Source organism: Corvus moneduloides, chromosome 4 (genome assembly GCF_009650955.1).
Source record: "Corvus moneduloides isolate bCorMon1 chromosome 4, bCorMon1.pri, whole genome shotgun sequence".
In the NCBI taxonomy this organism is placed as follows: domain Eukaryota; kingdom Metazoa; phylum Chordata; class Aves; order Passeriformes; family Corvidae; genus Corvus; species Corvus moneduloides.
This window is the reverse complement of record NC_045479.1, coordinates 30,175,774-30,199,982: the sequence shown is the minus strand read 5'-3', so window position 1 is coordinate 30,199,982 and position 24,209 is coordinate 30,175,774. Positions and strand designations below refer to the sequence as shown.

Here is a 24,209-nt window from a genome sequence, read left to right as displayed (position 1 = left end):
CCTTTTGTAATGCAACCTGATCCATAAAACCAGGGCCCAGAAGTATCACCTGGCTACCCTGGCAAAATGGGATGTTCTAGGAATTATTGTAAATAAACTTGCACTGTCATGAAAGATGTTCCATACTTGACGTGGAATTTTTTATTTGGTTTCTTTATCCTTCAGTGTAGAGCTCTCAGGTGTACACACACAAATAATGTGTGCTTTCAAATAAGTTGGGGTATGACCATGGCACCGTATTTAAGGCTGGCTTGGTCTCCATAGTGGTATGGGTTACCCACCTTGCATTTTGATTGTTTGATAGAATATAGGCATATTTTAAATGCCAGAGAATACACATTTCACAATGCACTTCACACTGTGGCTTTTACTTTTTCTGTCTCATGTCCCTACCCTGCTACTGGACAGGAAGAGTAATTAACATAGGATAATTGCTGCCTTAGCTTTTCCTCAGCATTTCCTTGACATTTGGACATTAACAGCCAGGTTGGATGAGCTATCTAGTCTAGTGAAAGGTGTTCCTGCCTGTGTCAGGGGGGCTGGAACTGATAATATTTAAAGGTCCTTTCCACCCCAAACCGTTCTAAGAATCTATGATCTGCTTCCTGTAGGAAGGGGTATAGCTTGAAAAATCAAGGCCTATAAACAGCTTCCAAAATGGCTCTTTATGATGCATCTACAGAGGCAGTGTCAGCTTATAGTGTATCCCTGCAGGCTCATATGGGGTTAAAGCTTGTGTTGATGTTAACAAAAATTGAATGTTGGGTTGCTGTGGTAGGATTTATGTCAGGTAACTGACTTTGGACACAAGGCACCTTGTGTTCATTGCTTCCACAGAAAAGCAGCTTTTGGCAGGCATTGCATATGCACCTTGTTTTCATGTAGGAATCTTTTTTGACAAATTGCAACTACTTGCAAACCATGGAAGCCTGCAGGTTTAGTGAGGCTGTGGGAATTCCACTGTCCACCATGGCAGAAAGCCTCAGTCTTCATTTATAAGTCTTCAGATACTGAAATCAGTTAATCATGAGGTGTTTTTATTTTGAAACCTCAATTATTTTTTTTTCCATACCTATGGTATTACTTGTCTGTGCCATATGGATATGTTTTATGGGGTGGATAGTTGCTCAAAGTGGGCTGAGGGGAGAAGGAAATATGGCTGTACTTGTCTAACATCAGGCTAAGGTGTCCTGTAACAAAACACTTTTTGTCCTGTTTCAAAGATGCTGTCTTTTTGAACTAGTTATATTTATGTTTAGATGCTTGAAAAAAATACCCTTTTAGCTTACTTGCACCATCCTAAGTTTACTTAGAGGACTTAAACTGGTGGCAAAGTTTCTATTTGAATTGCTTCAGTTAACTCAGTGGTGCTCAAAACTTCCAAGTTACTGTGAAATAGCAGAGTGGCAGACTTCAGAAATATATTAATACCATAGCTATATATATATATATGCACCTATATACACATATGCATTCTTATGTCTAGCTAGGGTTTGTAGACATTTTTTCTTAAGCATCTTTTGTAGATATGTGAGTTCACAGACCATAGGTTGATGTGTATTTTTTCCAGTCTTTTTTGTAGAACTCTTGAAAAGCTTACTTTAATTCCGTGGCTTTTGGACTTACTGCTTAAGCACTTGGGTGAAAGCAGTGCTACAAATGTAAATACTTTAAAACAAATTTTTGTCTTCAAAGACATATCTCAAAGACAGAAAAGGCTAAAAGGTAACTGGTACTTGTCAAGAAATAACCTTGTCAAATCTTTACCTGCAGCTGAACAGCTCTCAAAGACTTGGAGCTCTTGTTTCTGACAAGTGCTTGGAAGCTGATCCCTTAGTCAAACAGATTATGTTGCTGAGTAACCAGTAAAGCCCAGTTCTCCTGCTCAAGATTAGGTTGTGGTTTCAAGTTAAAAAGAAATGGGCAGCAATATGAATTTAGCTCTTCCCCTGCTACATTGTGGTTTCTCCCTTGGTCTGCATTAGCAAGCATGAGGGAAGAATTCTGTAAAGTGGATTGGGGAACTGGCCCAGTGTGAGAAGTAAAACTTTTTATAGGCACTGGTGGAGCTTTGTTTGTTTGCAGGTCTGGCGGTTTTTTTCGGGTAGGAATCTCCTTTTGCAAGATCTGCACCCTTCACTGCACTGTGAGACCTGTCACATCTGATTCTCCAAAGCATGCTAAAGCTTAGGGGGACATCTAATGCTACAGGTGACTTGAGTGTTTCTTTATGTGAGGAAATATGTTCTGACTGGCATGCCATAGTAGTGCAGTGCTGTTCTGTTCCTGATATGAACACTTTAGCCAAAGAACAAAATGAAGGATTTTAAATAGCCAGAGGAAGGTACTCAAATTCTGTATTGCTATAACATGTTAGCCAAATATTTGAATTTAATGTGAAATAAAACTTATAAAATAATATAGCTTTAATTGCAAGTCAAAAGCAGAACTTCTTCTGAAAAAGGCTGATGTTTCTCTACTTATTGCCATATAGCCTTAAAGTCAGAAGGTCTCAAAGGAAAAATAATTTCCAGTTCTAATTTTGAAGCATTATAAAATTATATCCATGTCTCTTTATCATTCATCTTCAGAATGGGGGTAAAGTTGCACTGACTTATGGCCAAGTGCTGTTTTGCTGCTTTGAAAAGTGATCTTTAAGTAAAGTTGGGAGGATATTTCAGACTTTAATATATTGTGTAGATAGAACACAGTTTTCTGGGATGCATCCAAGATTTGTGCTCAAATTAATGTGCATTAGGATTAATGTACTGCTAGTTAGTCATTCCTCTGCTGTTGTGCTAGCTCCTGTTCAGTGAGGCTAAATCAGCTTTTTAACCTCTGTCATAGCTGGGGACTGTTTTTCAGTCTGTTGTCTTTAAAGTACTTTGCTAGAGGCTCTTGAATCGGTATAGGCTCATCTGAAATTGGAGGTTGCGGTGGTGCCTTTCTGCTCCAGTTTGCGCAGCACTGCCCCTTGAAGGGCTGTGTCCTGGTGGGTGTTGTGTGTGCAGGCTGGACACTGAGCTCTAATGGGGAATCTACTTTTCAGCCAAATCAGCTTCCTGAACTCATAATCCCAGTGTTAGGGGGAAAGTAAAGGTCTTGCAGCCTTGACTTTAATAAACTCTTAAGTTGCTGTCAAGTCTGATCCTAAGGTCTTTTTACTACTTTACAATAACTTTGTGCATGTTACTTCTCCCTGTTTAAAAAATAAAGTAATTTTGAAAATTACTGCAGTAACAAATGATGACTATAAGCAATCACTCTACTGAGAATCTTTTCAGGAAGGCAAATATTCCTTACTAAATGCTGCCTGTGTAGCATTGCTATGGCAAGTTTTAAAGCTGCATTTTCCAACCGTCTGGAATCCAAAAAAAGGCAATGGCATTCTAGGACAAGGATACCACATTAGCCTATAGGGGAACTGAGAAACTGTTTCAGAACTACGAAAATGAGGCAGTGATTCTTAAAATAGAAAAAAAAAAGTGTTAGATAAAAGAAATCTCTTGAATACATTACCAGGCTGACATATGCTCTCCAAGATGTGTGCTTTTGCCTAAAAATTTATACAGTTAATTTTGCAAATATGTTCCAATGTTTGTAAGAGGCGATTTTCTTTGCTTCTCAGTTGTGTTCCTCTGTTGCAGTATTGAAAGTTGTTCCCTAGTGCTTTTAAGGAAGCTCCTGAGCTGAAAACAATTGGAGGTTGGAAGTGTTACGGGATAGTAAAACATTCAGTGCTTGTACTCTTCCCTGAGCATCTGTTTGACTGGTTTTAAACAAATCATAGGGCTTGACTGACCCTCTTGGCTGTATTAGGATTAAAACTTTTCTGACTCTTTCAGGTGTTTGTAACTTTAGGAGACCAAGCATGTAGGCTGAGTTTCCATATTGAGTGTGCTAAATTAGATTATATTAACCTCCATCAGAGTGGATCCTGTCTTTTTCCTCAGAGGAGGCTTGGATGTTTTATCCTCTTAATGTTTCTGATGCCTGTGAAAATATGGATTACATCTAACAGCATTTGACACTGCTTTGTACCTGAGAGATACCTTTTAATGCCTTAATGATCTCTTCTATAATCTGACCAGTTTAAATTTTCTGAAATTATTTGTGTGTACTGACTTTTGTAGAGTTTGGGAGCACAGTCCTTTGTCTTCCATGCACCTGAGCAGCACACCTGCTATGTGGTGTTTTTTGCAGCTGAGTCACCCATGCTTTGTGGTCTTTTGGGAGTGAGGAGTTGATTCCTTTCCTGTTGGGCATTACTCCTTTTACCTGCCAGCATTGCTGTAAAGAAAGGCAGACTTGAATCAGGTAATTCAAATGTCAAGTTGGACATAGCTACTGGAGTAGTGGGAGCAATGAGAAGGGAGAAAATGGGGTGTGCAGTGGGGAAGACAGGAATAGATGGGATTAGGCTGGGAATACAGAACTTAGACATCTAATGACAAGTAATTATTGTGGAATTGGAATGGTACATTTTCAGCTGTAAGTTTTTCCTTCAAGTTGGGGATGACTTTGTTTGGAATTCTAAAGAATCCAGCTGGGGGGGGGGGGTTGTTCTGTCTAGCTAATTTAAACTTTACCCTTGCTTTTTTATGTAAATAGGTTTTTCTTTTGGTAAACTATAATACCCTTCAGTTAAGAAAGATAAAAAGTAATGATATTTTATATCAATTTAAACCATTTTCTACCTGTCTAGTGCTTAATTTGAAAAAAAAAAGTCAAGAGGAATAGCTTGTGGTTATAATTTGTATTACTCTGAGCTGTTGCCATTTTGGTCTTCTGGAATACACGGCTACTAACTGTTTCAGAAGTGTTTTTGACTTGAGAACGCTGAAGAGGCCAAAACTTTGGCATGTTTAGAAATTTTCAGTTGTTTGTCTGCAGGCTTAACATTTATAGTGACCAAGTCCCATGATGCCACCTGCCCTGTAATAACCTCTTTGGTTAACCATATCATGGGTATGTGTATTGATAGGTGCTTATTACAAGTAGGCTGGCTAGCAGTTTCTCCTCCTCATACACTCAAAGGTCATTGCTATTCGTGGACTTGAATGTGAGGTGAAACTTGGCTGGTAATGCTTAATGGAAGAATTTTTCTTTTGTTTCCTCTTAGCTGAATTTTACAGCTTTACTTCTTCACTTGGCAGCATTATGGAAAGTTGTGTCTTTACCTTAGTCTTTTGGAGTAAGATAAACCTAGCATTATAACTAGACAAGCAGATTTCACTGCAATACTCTGTACATTTTTTGAACAAGAGTTATCAACAGTAAGTCTTAGAGACATGGGAAAGGCAGTGATCATTAGCAAGTAATACAGCTCAGGATATCTTAGTCCTTTTTCTGCATTTAGGGATAGAGGACACAGACTTCTTTGCATGGGAAGTACTTTTGCTTTTTTTCTTCTGAGCCTAATGGGGTTATGATGTACAATTTGGTGTGCATAAGCCAGAAAAAGTACAGGTGTGTCAGATTCTGCAGTCTTTTTTTTTTTTTTACCAGTAGACTATTGTAATCTGCTTGACCATGAGCCTCCTCAGAAAAGACTGGATTTCCAGGCAATCTATATCATGTCTCTCCTAGTTTGACTATCTTCTATTAAGAGAAGATGAATTGCTGCATTTTTGCTGCTGATTTTTGGACCTCTCTTGGCATGTGAGTGCAATGTCAGCCAACCACAGCTTTTTGGTGTCCTCATAGTTAAATCACATTTATATTTACAGCCTGGTCATTTAGGTACTGAAGGATGTATCTTCTGGCCACTTACAGATGGAAACACCTGAAAACTACATGGAATGAAAAACAACATACAAAAAACAAAAACATGGAAGACTGCTTGATACTATGATTGAAAAAATCTGTGGAATGCTTTTCAGCCTTACTACACAATCCTGCAACTGCTAGCTGTCAGCTCTTGTTGCTTGTTGAATCTGATTAACACCAAGCATGATTTTGGTAGCATTACCCCAGGATGGATGCCTCATGTCCTAGTGGCTTCATATGTTAATGGATAAAAAAAATTGAGCATCTGAGGATCTCAGGGATATATCTTAGTGTGATTCCTTGGATTCAGACTGTAAAAGCAGTGAGATCACAGGAGAATAAAGCACAGAGGGAAAGACATTTGAGAAAATGCCTCTGTTCCAGGGTTAGTGGGGGTTTGGATAGTTGCTAAAATGAATTCCTGGGCTGTAATGCTTGGGAGTTTATTGTATGCATGGCTGTAAAGCCTATCTACAAGAGTCGTATTTTAATGTTGATTACTTGCTAGATGTATTTGCTTCTGCTTTTAAAAAGGGTAATTTAAAGCTAATAGATTTACAAGCCCAGCTTGATAGTCTATTGATCAGATTAGTGATAGTCAACTACTATATATAAAGGCATAAAAAGTTCCTGGCTTTACACTACACTGCCAGAATGAGCAACCTGATTTATCCCATATTAGTAATTAAGATTTTTATGTTTAGCCTTTACTAAGCAATGAATGCTGATTTAAAATTGTTGTACCAAGCTGGGAATGATTTAATGTGATATAATCATCCTTTTGTTCATTATTGTTGCTAGCTTTCACATGACTGGATTGAGTGCTAGTTTCATCAGCAGAAAATGTTTAATGCTTATATTTGAAATATCAGAAGTGAATTCATAACTTGATTTTTACAACTGCTCTTTAAGCACTGCTTACACAGTGGTTCTTTGTAGTGATATAGGTGCTCCACCTAAGTGTTGAAAAACAGTTTCTAACATTACTTTCAGTAGAGCTGTGTACACTCTGTGAATCTTTTGTTAATGTCAAAGGATCCTAGGAAACCAAAACCTTTGGCTGTAAAGATCAAGTTGAGATGCATTTGTGTTTAACCTTGTTGCTTTTGCTGAATATTTCTAGGTTTTTAGATAGCTGAGTAAAATACTTGAGTTGACTGAAAACATGAACATTTAGATCAGATGCTAAGAATGCTTCTCTATGTAGTGATGTCTCTGTATTCCTTACTTAGCATAGGAAGAAACTTGGGGGAAATAGTCCTACTCTAAAGGATTCTCCACTGTACTAATCTTGACTGTACATAAGATAAACATTACAAGACAGTATCTGTCAGATAAGGCTCTTCCAGGTGCACATCAGTATGCACAAGTATTGTTGCATTCACAAAGTATGCAGTCTGAATGACACTCTCAGTTCCTGTAGGTGAACCTACAACCTATTTCCATGAGTGGCAAAGGGACACAGTATAAGCGGTAATCATTTCACTGGTGCTGTCATCAGAGAGTCATTTTCCTACTTAACCCAACAGGGGGTAAGTCTGAAGTCCATAAAGGTGAGGGCTGGGACTGTCACTTCAGTTGTCTGGCACCAGTTGTAACTATAACCTTTAGACTTGAGGTTCTTGTTCTAGTCTTTTAATTGCTTTTCAAAATTTGACTGCTGACCCTGCCCTTTTACTCCTCATAGTTGTCCTTTGACTTCGGGGTAGGGTTTATGTAAGTAATGCCTATAGGAGGAAGCCTTTTACTACACAAATGACTGGGTACGTCTTAGTAACTGGGACATGTCTCGAATATAAGTTAAACTGCTTATTTCCAAGTGGTCCTGAATCAAGGTCTTCCTTTCATAAACTTCTACTGCAAAATTACTCCAAATACAAGGCATCCTAGTTTGTTGGACAGGTAGCTAAAATCTTCTCTGCTCTGAATATTACGAAAGGCAGGTCCTATAGACAGGGGGTTTTAAATTGGTGTCTATCAATGACAGAACCAGGCTAGAGTCAAATTAAGTGAAATCAAAGGGTCTTGGGAAAAAAATGTTAAATTCAGAAGTCAAATTCAATGTGTTGTGCTTTTTGCTCTTACGTAAAATGTTTAAAAGAAACCAAATTGGACAAGGGCCAGTGAAGTACTCTCCCTGTATTTTAGTTATGCAATACTGTAAGCATGTCATGCTAACATAACACTTCAGTAACTAATAAGTTTGTTTCTGACTAAAAATTAGAAATATTTTCAAAAGTCTATTTTTAGCCAGAAGAATCAGTTTAACTTCTATGTGATGAAAATGTCTTAATTTTCATACTTAGCCATCTATATGATTTGAAGACTTAGTACTGGAAAATATTGTTACTAGATTTTTGTTGTAAGCTTTCATTCCTGTGCACATTTTTCTGTGTTTCCCACATTGTGTCTAAGCATCCAATGAAAGCATTTGTACAAAGGGATTCTAATGACATTGTCTTGACTTAGCTGTATAAAACAGACTGGATGTTAACTATTTCACTCTTTTCAACTCCTGCTTGCCTGTTATGTTTTGTCTCTAAAGTCTATAATCCATCTGGCTAGGTGAATAAGTGCATTGCTGAAAAAGCAGATTGCAGTGAGATTCCTGACTTGTGAGCTGTATTTAACAGTCACTTGCAATTATTTATAGGTGCTGTTGGTAAGCAGTAGCCGATATCCAGATCAGTGGATTGTACCAGGTGGAGGAATGGAACCAGAAGAAGAGCCAGGGGGAGCAGCCGTGAGAGAGGTGTATGAAGAGGTAACAAAACCAAAACAAACAAAAAATCCAGCTGATCTTTGCTGCTGTTATCTTCAGATGGGAGCCAAGAAGGAAGAGGGGACTACCTCCTTTATCCAGTATTTCACTGAGACCTTTGTGGTTATGAAATTCAAAGAACTGCAGTTCTGTGTGTTAGAATTGGGGTATAGTGTGGTGAGGTGAACTAATTAACTTAGCTTCTTCACAGCACTCTCTCACTTCATAGCTAAATTTCTGTCTGCCTTTATAAACAAGTACTGGAAGTAGAACTGTGACTTTATGCCAAATGACATATTGTAGTGTAACATTTCTGTGTTTGTGCAGAAAATGTTTGACTTGCAGCTCTTCTAGAACAGAGAGAAGGTAAACTAACCATTAACTTGTAGCTCTAAGAACTAGAAATAAACAGACCTTTGAGGACATTCCAAACTAAACAGATTAGAAACTGATCTATCTGAGCAGTTGAGAATTCATACATTTAAGGCTGCTTATCTATAAAGACAGCACCATGGTTATAGTCTCCTTTTCTATCTCTGTTCCTATGCCTAGGCAAAACAGAGCTTTAAGTCATGATGAATTCATGCAGTTTGCCTATACTACAATACTTAAATTTCAAACTCAGAATTCCGAATTCAGAATTCATTTGCTATTTATTTTTCTTGGGAAAATATGTCAAAAATATTAAGTGTTACTTTAATATCTAACAGCCATGTCTAAGCCAAATAAAACTGCAAGAAAAAAAAAATCAGAATATCACACTTTTAAATAGAAGGTATAAGGTTTTTCATGTAGTGGATGCATTCTGGTGAGTGAACTAGAGAATTTCTGCTAGACTTAAACAGTTTTCTCACGCCATTTTGCAATTCACAAAACACACTGATATTGTTGCTGATTAGTATGTGGAATGATTTTTTTTTTCCTATTAGCTATGCTATTTGGCGGTGTATCTTGCTTACCTGTAGGACTGGTTCTGTTGTGGTGTTGTGGCTTCAGAACTTGATGTAGATGTGACTTGCACCAAACAGTGCCTGCTGTTCAGTGTCAAAATGAGATCTGTGAACTGTGATTCAGTGACCCTTCTCCCATTTTACTTGGGGAACAGACTGCCTCACTATTCGCTGCTCTCAGCAACCTTCCTGCAGCAAGGTTCAAGCATAAATAAGCCTCACTGAATCAAAGTTATTCCATACTGTGTTCAGTTTTGCTGGAGGAGCCCATTTTGACTTACACAAAACATACTTAGCCCCAGGGTGCAGTCCATTTGGAAGGAGCAAAGAGTTCGGATTCTAGGAATGAGTCAGCAAAGATTTAGGCTTCCAAGCAGTAGTAACACCCCTAGGGAAAGTCTTGTCTTCCCACTGTCATGAGTTCATGGGTAGGATTAAAAAGCACAGTCCTCTGCTCAATATTCTTAGGAACACTGGTAATTTTAATTGCTGATCTGACGTAAGGTATAGTCCAAGATGAGGTAAAGTCCCATCTCCATGTTAAATAAGAGCTGACTGAACTGTAGTCATATGTTTGGGGGTTTTTTCTTTGGTGGTGAAGAATGGATGATCTTGAAAGGACTATGTTTTTTATGATGTTTTGGAGTGAGATATAAAGTTCCAGCCATGTTCAGCTTTGAGCTGTGCTTGCAAATGCATAAAGAGTTTTCACAGACTAGGGGCTTTAATAAGCAAAAATAATTTGGTTACTCTTGTTCTACACCCTCAGAATTTCTGGGGTATGATAGCTTATATAGCTGATCAGTCTTAGAAGCAAGCTCATGCCTTCAAGTAAAATATTCTTCAGCTACCAGCTAAGTCTTGTATGCTTCCATGAGGTTGCAAAGTGCCGTTTTTAAAGAAAAAACAGTGGTATTTAGGGGTTTGAGCTGTGGAAATTCATAGTGACCTTTCTAAAGATGGATGTCCTTTCTATTTTTATACTAAGGTCAATGTCACCTGGCAAGCTGGTTACAGTACAGTGAGCTGTTAAGAGTTCTGTGAATGAATAAACTTCAAAGAAAGCACAGTGGTGCTGGTTTGAAATGTGTTGCTTCAGAATTGCGTCATGCCCAAACTAAGCACTGGTTTCTATTAGTTTATTAAAATGGATAAATTCATAGTGGGAGTTATAATGGCATTCTTTAATGGTAGAAGTGTTGATAGCCCACTGGCTTTAAATACCCCTCACTTCAACACCAACAGTAGTGTATTTAGAATCCTTGTTTTAAAACTCAAAGATCTCGGTAATCAAATGTACATGCATGGCAGCTGTTTCATAGTCTGCCTCTGTACATGACTCCAGTTTCTATTTTATTTTCAGTTCTGTTCGTGTTAGTGATGGGTTTTTACCTCTACTGAATATTTGGAATGTTTCATTTAAGTTTCTCTGACATTTCACAGGTTACAGGAAATTGACAGTTTTACAAACCTTATAGTAGAATACCAAAATGATGTAGTATAAAGCAATCCCAGAAAGGTATTGAACTTCATCTAAATGAGGAGCTACTCCATTAATGAATTTGGAGCTTTGTCTCTAATTGCATAGCACGAAAGATGAAAATGAGTTGTCTGCACATGCACTGTTCAAAGAAATATAACACAAATGAGTGGCAAGCCAATGATGCCCAGCCTTGTAAATGGAGGGGCACCCTCCCACTCCCTTTTCTTGCTCCATCTCACAAAAAACAGAGACTCTTGCTTTGTTTGAATTAGTAGTATTTAGAAATGCCTATGAGAAAATATGCAATTTCCCCCAGCCCTCTGTGGGGAAGCTCTGTGTAGCTTCTGAGAAGAAGAGGGTGATCCTAAAGATTAATTTGCTGCAACAGTGAAAATGGCAGTTATATTATTGAAGATCTCTCACAGGAAATAGAGGAATTAGCTCCAGTGAGCATCTAATATTTGAAAAACGATCGGGTGCTACAGACTAGAACAAGCTAGACACTGCAAAAATAATTAATAAAGCACACTCTGCTGAAAGATTAAGGCAGATGTAGTCAAACTTTTTTTTTTTTTTTATAAAAGTATGCAAAAATTGGGCAGGAGTAGTCTTGCCACCATCCCATCAGGAGTGTAGACATTAAAATGGCTACAATACTATCCTACAGATCCCAGAGTTAAAAATAACTCAGATCTTTCAGATCTTAAGTAACTTTCTGCCCTGGTAGACTGTTAGCTTAAAAATTGAACTGCAGCATGACTCTTGCTCCATCTACAGGAAACAGGCAAGTCTGACGCACATCTGAGATTGCAGTACCTCCACAGCTGCCAGCAGGAATGACCTCCAGGCCAGAATGATTATGGGATGAAGTGGATAGTTTTCTCTCCTGTGATTGGATTAAACTAATGCTAAAATACATGTATAAGATTCAGATCTGAGGTCCTATTTGCATAGTACTCAGACTTCCTTAGAGAATTGTTCTGGGGAAGTGTAGCATTTAATGTCTTTCAGAAGAAAGCTGGGTTTTTTCAGGCTTTTATCCCAAAGTTTAGATAGTCTTACATGCTTATAGAGGCCTATAAGATTCTGTTTACTTGAAGAACCATATTCTAACAGCCATGGGTACATAAAAGCCAAAGGAAGAAGTATGTTTTCACAAGAGGCAAAATGGTTCAAAGTCTAGAATTTAACCAGTGCATTGGATTAGAAGCTTAGCATTGGAAAAGGGGGAACTTCATTTGATGTTCTGGGGATAAAGCTGACGCATTTCTTGGTCCTCTAGCACTTAGCTTTGACACATTTTGAAGGAACTACATTAAGATAAGAACTTGAAGGAAATGTTCTTGTCAGCAAAAGCACTTAAAAGATCACTGTCAAAATCAAGGTACTTTTTAAACTATGAAGATTATTCAGTTGAATATTATTTTCAGGGAAAAAATAATGAGACTTTGAATTACTACCTTTTTGTATTTTTGAGTGATTCAAAATACACTGCTGTATGCAGGAATTGTTACATTTTAGAAACATGTATCTTTGACTAGAGAGTAACTAGGCATCAGTTACAATAATCACATTTAGGTAGAAACATCTGGTTGTACCAAAGCTTCACTTCAAGCTTTGGGGAGTTTTTACACTCGATGTAATAAAGTGTTTCTAATAGTTTTCTTCAGAATTAGTCAGCTAGGTGTATTTGTTTAAACCACAGATTTGCTTGGAGGGAGAAAAAAGAAACTGTTAAGTAATTTCCACTTAAACTAACATTGGTAAATTCACATTGTAACTATGGGATGCTAATAAGTTGTCAAACTTCTCTATGAAAGCTATTCAGTATCAGTAAACTTAGCTGGTTGTGGCAGTTTTGCCATGTGTTAAATATTAGTTGTTAGACTCCCACTTAGCATCTCAGAGAAGCCTTCCTCCATCTATTGATGATGAGTTTCTTTGTCCTTCAACAGTCCTGTTGCCATACACCTGCCTTCAAAAATCTTTATAACATAACTAAGGCTTTGGCCAGGACTTCTAAGAGAGCTTTAAAATCTTCCAAGTTTTTTGTTTTGAGGGGAGGTTGGGGTTGTGGGGTGGAGAGGCAGTTATTTGGACTTGGGGGCTGAGGAGGATTGATTTTTGTGGGGGTTTTTTGTCTGGGTTTTTGGGGGTTTTTGGGTTTTTTTTCTTGTTTGGTTTGGGTGGTTTTTTGTTTGGTTGGTTTGGAGGGGGTGTTCGGGGTTTTTTTCTTCTCCCTCTGGTTGAGCACTAGGCCCATTTAGAGCAATTTCCTCGTACTTAGAAAAGGTTTTTTTAATGTTTGAGAAACCTGCAGAGTCTGTACTGGCTTCACTGTTGTGCTCTTAAGCCATATCTTTAATGATATTAATCTGTTCTGTGCTGCAGCTTTAGAGAATAAATACAGAAATTACAAAACTTGGGCAGCTAAAGCTGCATACTTGGGGTTGAAGTATTAAAAAAAAGGCTAATCCCACAGATGCACATTGTTATTTTGATGGAATAGAATGATGGGAAATTGCTTTTTCTAGTTGCTCACTTTTCTACAAAGTAGAAATCTTAAGGATATGGTAATTCTTAGATAGTGCTGAATGAGAAATGAAGCAAAAATTGGGAAAGCAGCATACTTTTGTACTCTTACAGGTTCTGCTTCTCTTTTTGAAATGATACTGTAATGCTGAGGAAATGGGGACTCATCAGTAAAACTTAAACATTTCTTCAGCATGTTCTTTTTGGCTACTAAATGCTTTTTCATTACCCAGTATAGAGCACAAGCAATCTTTAGTGCCTGTTGTGTCATAGCTTACTCTTTCAGCCCAAAATAAGGGCCTGTCACTTTCCTGATTAATGTGCTGCTTAATCACTTATCTATCAGGTCCAGTTGTGTATTTTGGCTTTGTGAGATCTAACAGGTATCTCAGTCATCACAGCAAACAAACAATATTGTATGTAGTTTTGCATTAACTTTGGTCTAGCTCTTGCTCTAGATAAGCAAAATGCCTTGATGATTTGCACGGGCTGTGTTCAGGCTTCCTTCATCAAAATGGCTTAATAAATAACACCAGCCATCTGCTTTCTTTAAAAAGACAGTCACAGAAAACATCACTTGTAAGACTTCGATTAGACTTATTGCTAAAGCCTGCCCAGTTATTTGTTAGTTAGTCATTAAAATGTAATTAAGATGCATATGGTCCTTTATATAAAGACATAAGACACTGATAACTGTCTTTGGCTAAGGCTGGAAGCAAAGACTGAAGATTAGAAAATGTCATCTTAGCACTAAGAAACCCTATTTTAAATATAGGTTATACAACAAGACAAAACCAACCTAAATATGGCTTTGTCTGCCAGTAGGCAACATGTGCCTTTATGTCTGTCATAGGGATGATCATAAGCAATGTCCCTTGGAAGAGGCATTATATATTACACTTGGAAAAGCAAACCTTAGAGTCTTAGTCGAAAGTAATGACCACCTTATCTGAATTGATAAAAGTCACAAAGTATATGCTGATACACACAGGGATTATTTTAAAATATTGGAGTAAAACTCTGAACTGAAAGCCATTTCTAATGTTACTAGCTAGAAAAACAGTTAAAAACTGCAGAGAATTGGGGATGTAAATTTGGGGTTTATATTACATGCCAAAAGCTAGTTTGATATAAAAACCAACACACATGAAGTCATTATGCTGCAAGACCCATGCAATAACCTACAGTTTAATTTATTATCGTATTTTGAAAACTTATATTTAAGTTTCTGTGTAAAACAGCACTGGAGTTTCAATGATTGCTTTTCTAGATTAATTCTAATACTAATTCAAATTCTCTTGTCCTATATACTTTCCTGGATTATTTCAGTATTGGTATGATTTATCTATTTAATAAAAATACAGTACACTAAAAATGTTTAAGTTATTTGGTCTGGATGGAAGCCTTGAAAGATTTATGGATTCTTTGATTCACTCATTAGGACAAGCTTTTGTACTCTAACACTCATAAGGAGTCTAAAACCAGAAGCTCCAAAAGTAGTACAGCACAATCTAATTAAAACTTAAGTTAAAACTCTTACTTAAATAACCCTAATAAGGAGGAGTATGCTAATATAGGAGGATGGTACAGATACTTTATTTTTTTATATTAATACCCCATGCTAACACTTTTGTTTGTTTGTTTTGTAGGCTGGAGTAAAGGGAAAGCTAGGCAGACTACTTGGGATATTTGAGGTGAGCTATTTCTTTTAAGTTCTAAAAATAATGGTTTGTTTGTGAGAACTGATAAAACTGCAACATCAGAGTTAAGTTCATTAGTATTACCTACCTATAATTTTGCAGTGTTATTGGATCTGCTACATTAGACAGGACTTCAGGTGTTACATGATGTGTGAAGATTTGAATAGGAAGAGTTCAAAGTACTTACACCAGTTTCACAGAATCTCAGAATATTCTGAGTTGGAAGGGACCCACAAAGATCGTTGAGTCCAACTCACTTTGTCTTGTACAGGGATCAAGCCCATTACCATGGTGTTACGCAGCACCAGGCTCTGACCAACTGAGCTAATTTCAGGTCATTTTGGACCTTTACTGGGAAGATTAAATTAGTACTTGGACAACACCTAGCTGTTAAAAACAAAAACAAAACCTAAAAACCAAATCATTGATAGATTTAAGATTTCTGAAACATTACACCAGCCTTCTTTGAGGCACTCTTCTGACTTTTCCTCCCTGGTTAGATTTTGCTGAAGTAATTTGTCAGCTTTCACATGTGTAAATTGATGGGTCTGTATATGAATTCTCATTATGGCTTCAATTCACTAAAAAAAGGCCAAGGCTTTGGATAGCAGATAAATCCAACCTTTAGCAAACCATGTAGTTAAAAACATCTATTTGATAATATAAACATCAGACTCTGAACTACAGACAGCGCAAGGACACATGCTAGCTAGAACTGCATTTTAGTGTTGGTGTTCCCCACTTCTGCTCAGGTTCTAGACAGGAGCAGACTGTAGTGTTAGTAGTCTTTAGCTCATAATACATCCAGTGTTACCATGTTGTGCTCTATGTTAAGTGGAAGTCCCTTTAGCTACATACAAATCTTCACTCAGCTTTTAGAGGCAGTGCATTCCTGACAGGGATTTCCTGTGTGAAGTATTACTTAGTCATGTGTCCCATCATCTGAAGTATTGAAGGCATGATACAATTAGAGAAGCTCCTGAAGCTTTGTAGTTAGTAGTACTTACATTTTTCTGATATGTTTTGGGTTTGAGTTGAACTGGATGGTCCTACACACTAAAAACTTGGCTGTGTTTTAACTCTACTGGTTAGTCTACAAAAGTATTTTCTATTTCCCAGCTCCGATCAGAAAAACCCAGGATACCTATCATGTTGTTGCCTTAAGACAGGGGCTGCAAAGCATGATGATTCATTGGTAATTCAGATATGTTCTTCTGAAGCCATCTATACCAGCTATACCAGAAGAGAGAAAAGTTGGTGTGGTGTCACTTTTCCAGGCTACTTCTAACTTAAATCAAGGCCCTACTTCAATTTCACAACAGGGCCCCACAAACTGTTGTTAGTACCATTGAGGGGGCCACACCTTATGACCTGGGGATGGAACTAAGAGAAGATGGGAATAAATGCTGCTGCTGAGTCCTCTTACTCTAGAACTACAGCCAGAAAGGATATGTGTTATAAATATATCTATCCTATTTAATGGTGACACTGACCAAGAACTCTTGAAGAATTATTTCCTAGTAAAGCACAACAGTTCAAAACTATATTAAGCTTGCAGTGAAACAGTTAAATAGGAAAGGTTATTGGCACAAGGATACAACCATCTGTTAGGGGAGCTAGGCCATAACATCTCCTCGTTCTTAACATAGTTGTAATCGTAGATGGTCCTGGGTTTTTTAGGAGCTCAGGTCTTCTCCAAGGGAAAGGAGGGTCTGACTGGTTGGGTAGCACCTCAAACACTGCCACTAGCCTGCTTTGGAGTAGCAGAGAGTAAACTCTGTGCCAACCTTGCATGGATGGGCTGCAGCATAGTGGCCTTGCCCTGAGCAGATACCTCTGTCAGAGTCTGTATTTAACCTGCCTTCTGCAAAACACATGCCTTCTAAACAAGTGGTGAGTGCTGCCATCGTGGCAAACCTGTTGAATGAGCAGATGGCCAATGATTTTTGCATTTGTCATGATTGCAAGCGTAGGCTATTTAATTTGCTTCACTCACGGAGTGAAACTTTATAGCTGGCATTGTGTAGATGACATGGCCACATGATGCAGTGGTTCCATCCTGCAAAGTGTTTGGGTTTTTTTAAATGACCTTTCATCCAGGAAATGAGTTGTGGAAACAGTTTTAGCAAATGTGGTCTACTGTGGTAGCTTACAACATATGTAAAAGATAAGTACCACTACTTACCTAGGGCAGTACTAGTGGACAACTTCTAATATTTAGCTGGATGATCAAGAACATACTTTAGTCAGAACTTCACAATCTTCAAAACTGTTTGTGTTGTCTTGGGTTTGGTTGGGTTTTTTTAGTCTGGGAAAATAGAACAGCTGTTTCAAATAAAATTTTTGCTTTCCCATCATTTTGGATCTCCTAAGTGCAGATGTTTGTTTAGTGAAAATAAAAGCCAGGCTTGCTGGCAACTATTCTTTAGAGATAAGTAGTTTCTAATCTTATAGATGTGGTAAGTCTGTAAGTTACTTAGCTGAGAACTTAAACTTCTACTTCTAATATTCAAGCAGAACCAGGATCGGAAGCATAGGACGTACGTTTATGTTCTTACTGTGACGGAAATACTGGAAGACTGGGAGGATTCAGTTAATATAGGTAAATTAATTCTTTGTCCTTATGTGCTACACTTAAAAATGTTTTAAGCAAACTATTTTCATTTTTCTGAAGCAATTTCTATAATTCAGGGGGAACACTAACTATGTTCTAGAAAAAGTCAAGGGATGCTGTTCTTGCACACTTTAATACATACATAACTAGGGTTGCTTCCAACATAGTGTTACTTTTATACTTAGAATACTCTAATACAACATTATGATAGAATAAATATCATTATTAGTTAGGGATACAGCTTGTAATTTTTTGAAAGGCCAAATACTATACTGCCAAATTGCTTTTTCCATAAAAAGTAGAATGTTTTACTGCCTGATACTCTAGGGTGCTTTTGAAAGTGTCCTTGATATTAAGCGGTTTATGTATGTTCAAGCATAGTATTTGTGATGCTGTAAAACCAAATGAAAAATATAATTAATCCCACTTTTAACAATACTATCATTGACCTGGTATATGTATTTTCAGAGACCTCAAATTTTAAAGGACCGACTTGTAAAAGTAAGATGGTCTTAAGCTGATCTTAGTAAAATTAAGGCTTGAAACTTACATAAACATATCTCTGATACAAGGTATACTATTTTTTAAAACTTACAGCTAACCTGAGTAACTCCATATCTGGATGCATATGGAGATTCTGAGTATGGAACATGGCTTTTGAAATCAGGCTAAGCCATTCTTCCTGCATGCATGTTCAGTCTAAAGATTGGTTTTCTGCTAGGCATGACAATGTAGGATGGCAGTTATCAAGTCATTTAAATAATATCACACTTTCCTCTAATGACTAGATGTGGCTTTTGGAGCATATAAAGAGTCACATTAATTTCTGTCCAGCATTTGCTTCAAGAGAGTTGTCTGAAAGGCTTTATTACGAGTTGCATTTTAGTAAGCTTGAGTGAATCTCTTGTGTTCATTGGTTCTTTCAAGGTCTTTTCATTAACTCTTCTGCCTGACAATTACAACTTCTAAAGAACTGAGAAAAACTGAGTAAGCAGATAGTAACCAATAGTGCTGTTAAAATTTTGTAACTCTGTTCTTTGTGGATTGTACTCATTCAGGAAGGAAAAGAGAATGGTTTAAAGTAGAAGATGCAATCAAGGTCCTTCAGTGTCACAAGCCTGTTCATGCAGAATACTTGGAAAAACTGAAACTGAGCTGTTCACCCACTAATGGAAACTCTGTGGTTCCCCCTCTTCCAGATAATAACTCCTTATATGTCACTTCTGCACAGACTTCTGGGTTGCCCTCTACTGTGAGATAAACATTTGGATTACCTTTTTATTCGTGTCATCACAACAGGAGACATCTGTGATCACATGTAGGCATCTGTATAACTGTCAGTTCTAAGTGAAATATGTGAATGTGTCATAATGTTGAATTTATTTGAACATGTTTTTTCTTTTAATGATGTAAAATAGTACTTCAGCAAACCAAAGCCATATAGGGATTTTTTTTAAGATGCCTTAATAGGCCATTAGAAAAAAAAAACTTGACTATATAAATTTCCATATCTGCTAAAATAAAATATGCATCTCAGTGGTGTTCAGCTTATTCAAAACTTGTGAGTTTTAGTCAGTAGTTAAAGCTTGAGCAAATAGTCTTATACTAAACTCTTATTTGGTATCCACAGATGAAGTGCTAAGACCTTAAGCTGGCAGCATTTGGGTAAATGGATGTGTTGGAGGCAGAGATGCACAAGGGTGACTACAATAAAGCACTAAACCACATTCAGCCTGCCAGGAGCTAAGGATACCAACACTAAGCACTGCTTGCCTCAGTTACCCAAAAGGTTGCCTTGTCCTATGCAATCTTCATTTAACATATAACTAGGGCAAGAACAATAACTTTGTCTTGCAGCTACCAAAACTATCCACTAGACTTTTGTTTCATCACCTGGTCAGCTGATGAACTGTCAGAAGATTTGAGTGAAAAACATTGTAGATCTCTCTTCCCCCTATTTTTTTTCCTTTTAACCTTGATACATGTTTTGTTCATGGAGTGATTACACTGCAGGTTCCAAAAACTTCTAATCTTCAATTAGAAACATCTCATATAGTGTTCCTGCAGTCTGTTGTAATTTAAAATTGTTCGGAGGAAAGAAAGTAAGAGTTAACCAGGGGGGCACCCTTGGGTTGCAGAGGTGTCTATTAGCAAGCATGTGTTGAGGTGCCTTGCCCTGCAGGAGCCAGTAGTGCTACCCCCAGTGCTTGGGCCAGGAGTGTTGATACCTATTACACCAGTAGAGAAATAATACTCCTTTTTCTTATTAGGTGTGCTGAAACCCCCAATTTTAAGTTAATTCTTAAATCCTTCAGTTCTACTGTTTTAACATCAATTACTATACTTCTTCAAATAAAAGCTGGCCTCTTGGTAAAAATGTAGTTGGAATAAATGAGGTACAGCTGACAACTTCCCTGTTCTAATTATTTTCTCCTGCTTTTCATCCAAGAAGAGGAAGACTAAATCCACTGTTGGTCTTAATGTTTTTACCATAGGATTACTCTCTCTGTGTGTGTGTGTGTGTGCATGGTTTCTTCTACAAGAACACAATCTAATTCACATGAACATCCTACTTCTGAATTTTTTCTAGGATCTAAACCCAACTGTACCTCCTTTATATCCAGCCAAAACAGGTTGAGGTAGACCACTACCTCACATGTGAAGTTTATTCTGGGTAAAGCTCATTCTGTTATACAACATTTGAACATTTGTAAATAGTCCAACTAGTAAATAGTGAGTGTAAAATGGAAAATAAATGTAATTTAAACCTTTTGTTACTCAATACACAAATGGTTGACTTCTACTTTTTTAACACAAATTGTGTAAAATGCTGCTATGAATTTTTTTGTGCTGTTACACTTTTTTAGGGAAAAAATGTTGTTGCCACAAGTTACTCCAAGAAAAACAATCTTGTGCCATATGTAAATGCAGTGAAACTAGGGAGACAGATGATCTGATCTCTTAATGCTGCTCTCTTTGAAGAAGTATAAATACTACTGACAAGAGGCATGAGCCACAAAGCTGAAGACTTCTGAAACAGTGGGTAGGACACTGCTTTCCATCCCTCTTAGCTCCTTGTCCAGGTCACTTCCAGAACTGGAAAGAACACACAAGTGTTCAGGTGCACCTAAGGGTGGAAGTATTGCCAACAGCTTCTCCATCTTTTCAGTCAGGAGGTGGGAGGCCAGGGACAGAGAGGTGCTATTTCAGTAGTGCACACATGGCTATGCCCACTTTACACTGAACTTGTGCCAGACTGGGACACCATTTGCTCAGCTCACTGCTTTAAACTGAATGGTCTTTCACACATGCTGCTTTGCCAGGTGAAACAGGAGAAAGTGGGGTTGAGCATGATGAATGTCTAATCTTTGTTAAAATCATACTCATGGGGTGGAAGGGTACCTCTGGCTCCAAAGCTGCCTTTAAAAGAATGAATCATTTAGCTCCCTTTTTTTGATTACTTTAATGCTCACTTTTTTGTTCAGTAGTTATTTTAACACTTTAAATTGAGCAAACTTAGGTTTTCTTGTAACAAGATTATATCAAATCCATGAAAGCTAAAACAGAATCCAGAGTTTGAGTTCTTATTCATTAAAAAAAAAAAAATGCTCTGTCTCCATTTCAGACTCTTGGAATGAAATCAATCCAAGCTTGTATGAGATTTAGTGGTAATGCATGATCTTATTTTGTAACTCTTGAATTATGTATTTGATAATAATGTAAAATGTACAGTATTGCTGTTGCTAACAAACTCAGTTGATTGCCTATAAATATTTTTGGTCACACACATTTGAGCTGTTCAGTAGTGCCAGACAGGCTTTTTTTTTTTTTTTTTTTAACAGCATTTGTTGTATAAATCTCTTCAGTCTCTATGCAACCTTCAGAATGAAGCTCTATTGCTCAGTTTGACTTTACCCCCTTTCAAAGAGAAATGTTTTATGAATTGCAAATGTGAACTGAAGACACTTCAGTTTTGCTACAGGGAACAAACAACTGTAGTAAAGGGACAGCAGTATGGCTTCAGTACTAATGAAATCTGACACTAAACTCCAACAGAAAGAGCTGTAAAAATGGGAATAGGAAGGCTACAGTTTTTTCTACTACCTATCAACTTAAATGTTAAAAGTATTTCGTTTTTACATGAATCTCTAGTTAGATAGGCCAAACCTATTTCAGAGCAAATTTGGGATTTTTCTCATGCCAAAAATTCTGTACAATGTATCCATTTGGTTCTCCAGAGGAAAAAGGGAGACAGGTTGTCATCTGCACTTGTCAGAGTCTAGTTTGTACTGCTGCTTTTCCTGGCTGATAGGTTTTGAGATTCTCATGAGTTACATTATGGTGGTATCAAAGAAAGAGCCTTAAAGTTTAAAATCACATGGAGCCAGAATTAAGCAAAATGGATGTGCTTTTAAACACAAGAAATCCTGAGGTATTGCAGAGAGGCTGTTCAAGTGAAAAATCTTATTTTGGTGCTTACTGCACCCCTGACTTAGACTAGCATTGTTCTGTTAACAACATGCTGTGAAAAAAACTGTGAGGGGCAGACAGTTGGTTTACTTACCAGCATGGTTTGTGAAGTGAAAACTGAAAGGAAGGGGGAGTGGGAAGGGAATTAAGTTGTAAACATTTTGACCTGCTTGCATGGATTTTCTTTAAAGATTGATGTAAGAATTTTGACTTTTTATATTTGAAAAATACCAGAATAAAATCTAAATTAGTCCTGTGAATGATGTAGTCATTCCATTGCAAATACTGCACCAGAAGTGATTGTGTGAAAGGCTTCAACCCCATCTGAACTACACTTAAGTTTCATTTAATGTTTCCTACTTCCTGCCTCACCCTTGCACTCAAGCTTACCAAGCTAGCTGTTCCAAATAATGGATTTCTTTTCCTTAACATGATGCGCCCTCTCCCCTTAGCACACACGTCCAATGCCTGCCCCAGCTTGGAAACTGGTGCAGTGCTCAGCCTGCTGCAGACCTACCTCCCTTTACCTTGTTTTTGAACCTGCTTTCTTCCACATTGTTATGGTAAGCAGCTCCTGTGTTCCCGTTCTCAGCATGACTTCTGCCATGTTGACAGTTACCACACCTCCCTCTTTTCACAGCTTAGGGAGAGTTTTACCATAGCCATGTCTGGCTCTTACCACTGTATCTGCATGCATCAAGTGCATTATAAGACACAAAGAGTGGTAGAGGTGTGACAAAGCCCAACACATGGCAGGAAAGGCAGAATGACTGACTTTCCCAAGTCTTAGAGAGATGATAACAATCTTCAAGCTTAAACTGAAGAATCTTAGGGGGTTTTTTAAACTTACCCTCCTTAAACACTCTTCAGGCCTCAGTGCAGCTGTGGCACTGCCTCCTTGGCTCAAGTGCTGGAAACAGCACATCCATATTAGGACAATGCTCCTAAGGAATGGTGTCACCTCTTACCTGCAGACTCAGGAATCACAGGCATAGTCCTGCTTGTAACAATCTGATTGCTATGAGCTATGCACCACCACCCCAAACAGCACACCTAAATGCTCTCAGACAATTTTCTGTCCTTAAATAAGCATGAAATACAGTTCAAAGAGCCATTTTAGGAAGGCTAGGGACCACTGAATGTGTCTGCTGTCAGATCAGCTGCTGCCTGCCTCATGGCCCACACTCCTTCAGTAGCTCAGTGGTTCCCAACAGCTTTCCCTCATTTGTTACCACCAGTTCTGATTGATGAGCAATATGAAGAAGCATCAACAGCAATGCATGATGCTGGCCAAAGACGATCACCTTGTGCACTTACCCTGCCATTGGCTTACCTGTAGCCTAGTGCCCATTACATCCAGACAGATTGTGTAACAAGGCTCTTGTCCTAAGGGCCTTTTTGCTGTCATTCAACTGCTTCACTCTCCTAATTATTTCCTTCTTTCCTGCTTTCTGGCTATGACACTAATGCAACCTGTCTTTGAATAAGGTAGACAAGCATCCACAGCAACTGAAGGAAGAAAAAACCCCATTAGAATCACCTTACTGTGTCTTCTTAGTCTGTCTTTGATAATTGTGCATGAGACCACAGACACTCTTCCATAAATTTACCAGTACCCAGCCTAAGCCTCCCAGTGTTACCTGGAAGAACACTGTATTACTCATGAGTAGCTGGTGGGAAAAATGACAGCAGCAGTTCTTCTGAAGGCACAGCAGGTATTCAGGCTGAGACAAGCACACCTGCTACAGCAAGGAACAACTGAACACCATACATGAAATATTTCAGATTTATAAATGATCTTGCAAGCCTTGGCAGGCAACTTAGGTAGGAAGGTGCAGATTAGGCCTGAACCAAAAATACTCCTTAAATGCAGCTCTGAAGACAAGAACCCAGCTTACACCAGAGTATCTGGAGCAACCTTGCAGCAAGT

General features: G+C 38.0%; 1 protein-coding gene across 3 annotated transcripts in view; it reads left to right on the top strand.

Annotated features, from left to right (window-relative positions):
- The window catches only part of NUDT4 (nudix hydrolase 4), a 28,098-nt gene extending 5,559 nt beyond the window's left edge, over positions 1 to 22,539 (top strand). Inside the window, exons 2-5 of one of the 3 annotated variants that reach the window (XM_032107863.1) lie at positions 8,423 to 8,533; positions 15,145 to 15,189; positions 17,710 to 17,797; positions 19,009 to 22,539. In XM_032107863.1, coding sequence (XP_031963754.1) covers positions 8,423 to 8,533; positions 15,145 to 15,189; positions 17,710 to 17,797; positions 19,009 to 19,070 — 306 coding nt within the window. In that variant the 3' untranslated portion in view covers positions 19,071 to 22,539. Of the gene's footprint in view, positions 1 to 8,422; positions 8,534 to 15,144; positions 15,190 to 17,709; positions 17,798 to 18,867 lie in introns of all 3 variants that reach the window. The other 2 variants (XM_032107861.1, XM_032107862.1) reach the window with 2 other exon arrangements.
- Positions 22,540 to 24,209: the final 1,670 nt, after the last annotated feature.